General features: G+C 44.8%; 1 protein-coding gene across 1 annotated transcript in view; it reads left to right on the plus strand.

Moving 5' to 3' along the window:
- wwc1 (WW and C2 domain containing 1) overlaps positions 1–6,629 on the plus strand; it is a 101,046-nt gene that overhangs the window by 39,261 nt on the left and 55,156 nt on the right. Inside the window, 2 exon segments of the mRNA XM_032534306.1 lie at positions 1,116–1,175; positions 1,765–1,853. Coding sequence (XP_032390197.1) covers positions 1,116–1,175; positions 1,765–1,853 — 149 coding nt within the window.

Consider the following 6,629-nt stretch of genomic DNA (forward strand, 5'->3'; position numbering starts at 1 on the left):
TGTGTGCGCGTGTGCGTGCGTGCGTGTGTGTGTGTGAGCACACCTTTGCCATCTCATTTTTAAAATTGCTATACACTCACGTTTGGGGTTCCACTATATGTAGTGGAGTTACCTGCACCCAACACCAGCCACACCCCCCACGTTTAGCAGTTTAATTGGTCGAAATTCACTCAACTCATTCTTTTCACATGTGACCATAACACACCACAACTAATTTTAACCACAAAGGAAAACTAGTGAGATTTTACGGTGTTGTTATTGTCAACAAATCAAAACCTAAGTGTATCAAAGATGTCGTCTTCCTCTGTGCTGAAGATTTCTCATTGTTGTCCCAAAACACTGCTACTCTGGGATCCTTAACACACGCACGCACACGCACGCACGCACACACACACACACACACTCGCTCACTCACTCACATTGTAGTTTCTTTTGACTGAATCCCACAAACGCCGTCCCGCTCCATGGGTGTTTACCTGTGTTATAACTTATCTGGGTCACATAACAGTGATATATATATATATATATATATATATATATATATATATATATATATATATAACTAAAAGATGCATCCTGGGATTCATTCACAACTTTATTTTGTTTGACTAATTCTATTGATAAGACAATAGAAACCAATGTGTTGGGTTTGTGGACACTGTATATCTATAGCCCCAAAATGGGGACTTTTACTACTGTTGTGGGTTTGCCTACTCATTAAGTAAACTACTATTTTTTGGGACTGTTATTGCCGCTCTTCATTCTAACCCCAACCGGTCGTCAGACACCACCTACCAAGAGCCTGGGTCTGGGTCTGGGTCTGGGCCTGGGTCTGGGTCTGTCCCAGGTTTCTGCCTAAAAGGAAGTTTTTCCTCACCACCGTGGCCCTGTTGCTTGCTCTGGAGGAAACTACTAGACCTGTTGGGTCCTTGTAAATTCTGGAGTGTGGTCTAGACCTGCTCTTTCTGTAAAGTGTCTTGAGACAACTCTTGTTATGAATTGATACTCTAAATAAAACTGAGTTGAAACTGAATTGTATAGCAAAAATTGGAATGTTTCAACTCTGTCTATTTCTTTAAAAATCTGTGCTACTGTTTTTCTCACCTCTGTCTCAGGTGAACAAACTGAAGCGGGACCTGCCGCCGTATGAGCAGGAGCTGCAGTACAAAGACAAGGTACGAGAACCCTCAAGGGTAAGCGGTGCATCCTGCGTCTGTTTACTCTCTTTGTCACAGATTGTTTGTTGTTCACGTGTGCCGACGCACCCCCCCCCCCCCCCCCCCCCCCCCCCCCCACCCCCCCCCCCCCTGCCCCTCCCCCCCACCCCCCCCCCCCCCCCCCCCCCCCCCACCCCCCCCCCCCCCCCCACCCACCCCCCCCCCCAACCCCCCCCCCCCCCCCCCCCCCCCCCCCCCCCCCCCCCCCCCCCCCCCCCCCCCCCCCCCCCCCCACCCCACCCCCCCCCCCCCCCCCCCACCCCCCCCCCCCCCCCCCCCCCCCCCCCCCCCCCCCCCCCCACCCCCCCCCCCCCCCCCCCACCCCCACCAGCCCCACCCCCCCCCCCCCCCCCCCCCCCCACCTTGAGTTCTTGATAAAGGGCTTTTTGAGTTTTGACAGTTATTTGTTGACAACCGACCCTGGGATTAGATCGTCACGCGTTACACTACCACCCGCCCTCCTAATTGGATTTGATGGGCAAAGCAAGACAGTCCGGATGTGACTTGAATAGCATGACATTATGTGACCTTCCCTCTGTCTTCACAGGTTCAAACTCTGCCTGCAAAACACCTCCGACTCACGTTTACCGTGTGGTGGAGCCTCACCACAGCCTCAGGCAGAGCAGATCTGTCAGGGTACTCTTCAGCCATCTCCTCCGTTTATGTAGCACCATTTAAAAATGTCTTGATTAGGAAGAAGCTTTTTTAAGTGTCTAGGTAAAACATCCGGCTCAGAAACTAGGGAACTAAGTAATGACTGATGAAAAATGTCTATCGCAACTTCCCTGAGCCCAAAACCAAAGACTTTTGCAACGATATAGAACAGAGAAAAGCCGTAAATCGTCACATTTGAGAAGCTTGAACCAGAAAGTTATGTAATCATTACATAAAAATGTATGTCAGGTCAGGCTGGGGCTGAGTGGCAGTAAACAACAGAAACAAACGTGTCAAAGTGAACAACTCATTTAGACTATTTAAACCACGTGTGTCAAACTCAAGGCCCGAGGGCCAAATCCGGCCCCTCGCCGGGTTTTGCTCCGGCCTGCGTTTCAATTTAGGTTCGTAATAAATTTAGGCCCACCTAGTTTTTGACGCTTTTTCCAAAGTATTTGGTGCTTTTTTCAACATTTTTGATGACTTTTCCAGTGGCTTCTGTGCTTTTGTTCAATGCTTCAGGCACTTTGTTGTAATGTTTTTTACGCTTTACTTAATGTTTCGCCATTTTTTCGGACGTTTTTGGCGCTTTTTACGATGTTTTCAGCACTTCCTGATGTTTAAAAAAAAGTTTTTCCCAGATAAAGTATATTTTTTTGTTTTAGAGACGGTGCAATATACAATGCAACATTACATTGTCAATTATAAAAGGACACCTAACTATTAACCCCATCCCACCCAAAACGACCCCTTGTGCAGAGAAAAGGAGGACAGATAAAGAAACAAATGAAAACAAAAGAAGAAAAAAAAAAACCTTTCTTATACTCATGATAGCAAATAGTGAAAGCTTTGTGCTTCATAAGTCTTAGCAGTTATTAAGAGGGAAGTGTAGACTGAGTCTTTCAAAGTAAGCCAGTAAATGGTCCCACTTTTTTGTAGAATTTTCTGGTTGATCCTCAAAAAAGTCTTTGATTTTTTTTTTTTCTATTGTTAGAAACATAATATCGGAAAGCCATGTGGAGGCTTTTGGTGGTAAAGATGATTTCCATTCCATAAGTAGTCTCCGTCGTGCTGTTAAGGTTGCAAAAGCAAGAACACTTTCCTTACCATTGGGCATCACCAAATCACCCCCTTGAACCCCAAACACAGCCATTGTCGGGCAAGGTTGTAGATCTGAGTCCAAGGCTTCATTAAAGACTCTAAATATTGATCCCCAGAACTCTCTCAACCTGGAACACGACCAAAACCAAAATCGTCTCTGTCCATTCTACGTCTGTCACAGATTTCTACAGTGCATACGGTGAAGAACTTTAAACTGAATCAAACTCAAACGACTTTTTCAGACAATTTTGACGCTTTTTTAAGGCTTTTTCCAACTTTTTTGTTGCTAGCTGAGGAAGGCCGAAGAAGTGCGAAGACAGTTTATGAGACATGCAATAAAAGCAACACTAGATAACTTTTTGTAACTTAAAATAATTTTCAGAGGGTCATCGACTCGTAACAGGGTGAACGGCACTTCTGCATTCGCTTTGCGGCTCTCTACCGGATATATAACCGCACTGTGCAAGTTTGCCAGATCTGGTAGTGGATCTGCAGTTCCAGTGAGACATAAAGGGACAATTCCTCTTTCAACCTGTAGGGGGATCGAAGCTGTAAAAGTTACGTAGTGTTGCTTTAAATAAAAGCATGTCAATCAACTCTACTGGCCCTGGATGTGGGTCTCATTTTCCAGTTTGGCCTTTAGGGAAATTGAGTTTGACACCCCGGATTTGGCCTTGTAATGCCGCACAGTGCCCTGCTTTGCCATGAACTACTACAAAGAACTACTACAAACTACTATTTTTTGTGACTGTTATTGCCACTCTTCATTCTAACCCCAACCGGTCGTCAGACACCACCTACCAAGAGCCTGGGCCTGGGCCTGGGTCTGGGTCTGGGTCTGTCCCAGGTTTCTGCTTAAAAGGAGTTTTTCCTCACCACTATCGCACTATTGCTTGCTCTGGAGGAAACTACTATAACTGTTGGGTCCTTGTAAATTCTGGAGTGTGGTCTAGACCTACTCTATCTGTAAAGTGTCTCCAGATAACTCTTGTTATGAATTGATTCTATAAATAAAATTGAATTTAAATAATGCATTGGTGATTACGAAGAGGTAGAAGGGATTGAATGGAGGTGAGCTTCAACACGCTTAGACCCTTATCAATGGTTTTGTAGTTTTCTTTTCAAAAAGAGTGTGAAGATGGAGACATTCAACTGTTTCATCCTGAACAGAGATCTTAAAAGCATCTTCAAACATCTTAAAGATTAACCTGCTAAAAGTGTGTTTACATTATCTGGATGCGCTTCCTGAACTCTCGTGTTTTTACTCTCCTCTTTCTTCAAAACTCTTAAGCCGTGTCTCTGAATTTATAGCTTTTATCTTTCATTTGTCTCATCCGTATCTACGACGTGATCACTCCCGCATCACAGAGATGTTGTACAGTAGAGACGAAGCAGTCAAGACTTATTGTAGCGTCGCACGTGACTTGTTGGAATTTGCCCCGTCGATCAGCACGTTAAACAGTAAATGTGAATATGTGGAGTTGAACAGAAGGAAAGTCAGTCAGAAGTGTCGCTGCAGCGGCCTTGCTTATCACCCCAGTTATTGCCTCCGCATTATCACACATTCCATCTGGTCATTACACACAAACGCCTCTATAAAACGCACCAATGGAACAACAGCCGAGGAATGTGGATTTTTTTAAAAAGGAAACGCCCCTTTTTCTGCCTGACCTACTTCTACAGCTCGGCATTCAAAGGTGTGCAAGGTGCACCGCTGAAGCCGTCGGTGAGGAATGCTGATTTCCATTTGTTCTTTCATCTCAGACTGAGGCGGCCTGTCATCTATTTTCTATTTATTTTTTTAAATTCCAATGTGCAGGTCCGCCGTCGGTAGACGTTGAATTGAACAGGAATGTCCGGTCTGTTTGTCTTGCCTCCCGCGGCACGGCGAGAGTGTCAGGCAGATTAAAGAGTAGCTGAGGCCGAGTGGTTGGACGGCATTCCTCCCCGACTTTCCTCTCCTGTTACAGTCATCAGACGGCATTCAACAGCCACTCACTGTTTGCAGAAATACGAAATAGGCTTAGATTGGAATGCGGCCGAAACACTCAGCTCCTGATAAGATTTCACAAAATACTGCTCCATGAGAGGGTGTTTTGTGAAGTCTTTTCCCTGATATGTAGAACAGAAAAGTGTCAATATAATACAGTCTATGGGCCAAGGTATGTTCATATATTCTGTCAACTTTAGTTTGCTTCTTTCTCTGCCTGTTTTTCTTGGTTTGTCCCTTAGTTCCAATAAAGGAGAAGAGTATTTTAGACCAGCAGGTCCCAACCTGGTCGTACGGTCACAGGGGTCACAAGAGAATTGCCAGTATCGGGGGGCAGAGAAAACATTTGTCCTCCTCCTTGTTATGCTCAGTTTTCAGATTTTCCTCTAACCTTTGCCTTTTTGCTTGTGATGTGGTGGATACTACATATACCAGTGACAAGGGTTCACATTGTTTTTAGGGGATCAAAAGCCAAAAAGGTTGGGAACCTGTGTATGACAATATTGTACTTCCAACAGTTTGCGTTTGTCCCTGTTTTTAACATCCCAATGAACCCTGACCCAAAGCCATCTTCATTAAAGGTCCCATGGCATGACCATTTCACTTTATTAGGTTTTTTAACATTAATATGCGTCCCCCAGCCTGCCTATTGCCCCCTAGTGGCTAGAAATGGTGAGCCCTTGGTATCCTGCTCTTCCTTTTGAGAAAATGAAAGCTCAGATGGGCTGAATCTTGCCCCTTATGAGGTCACAAGGGCCAAGGTTACCTCCCATTTCTCTGCTTTTCCTGCCCAGAGAATTTGGCCCCCCCCATGAGAGAGAGACTTTCAAACGAGCAACGTGGCAGTTGGTCAAGGCCAGTGTCAGGTGTGCTTATCAGTCTGTGATTAACTGGCCTGCACAGGGAACTTGACCTTAACCCTGTCCAACTCCTTTGGGATCACCCCAAAATCCTTGTTGGACCTTTAAATTCTCAGAAAATAGACCTGATGGGGTGCCTGGATAGCTCAGCTGGTAGAGCGGGCGCCCACGTATAGAGGTTTACTCCTCGACGCAGCGGGCCCAGGTTCAACTCTGACCTGTGGCCCCTTTGCTGCATGTCATTCAATTGTAATTTCCCCATTGGGGATCAATAAACAGATTAAAATTAAGATTAAATTAAATTCTCCCTTTTTCATCTCTTCATCTGTCCTGTCAATAAATGCCTTAAAATGACCAAAAAATAAAAGCTAAAAAAAGAAAATAAACCTCTAGTCTTCAATATTGATCTTGGTCAATATAAAAAAAAAAAGATATTTACCAAAACAGGAGCAGATGCTCTGGTTGGTACGAGGTTAAAGGCCGCTCCCCTGACCACTAATTTGAAATGTATGCGACAGTGTGTGACTATAGTTAGTTAAATGTTTTAGCTTAGTCTGTTTCGGTTAAATATCCCTCTTTCTCTCTGTGCTATTGCAAAGAGGTTGTTGTGATTTTACTTATAAAAAGGTTCATAACACCGTTTTTCACTCTGCATAAGTCCATGTTTGAGAAAGACTTAGAGAGGATTACTAGCCCTCTCTGCCTGTAAGAGACAAGTGCCTCTTTCCCTCCCTCACTTCTCATTCTCTCTGTACCCTGTACCTTGTTTCTCTCTCTCTCTCTCTCTCTCTCTCTCTCTCTCTCTCT

The sequence above is a fragment of the Etheostoma spectabile genome, chromosome 13 (assembly GCF_008692095.1).
Source record: "Etheostoma spectabile isolate EspeVRDwgs_2016 chromosome 13, UIUC_Espe_1.0, whole genome shotgun sequence".
NCBI lineage: Eukaryota > Metazoa > Chordata > Actinopteri > Perciformes > Percidae > Etheostoma > Etheostoma spectabile.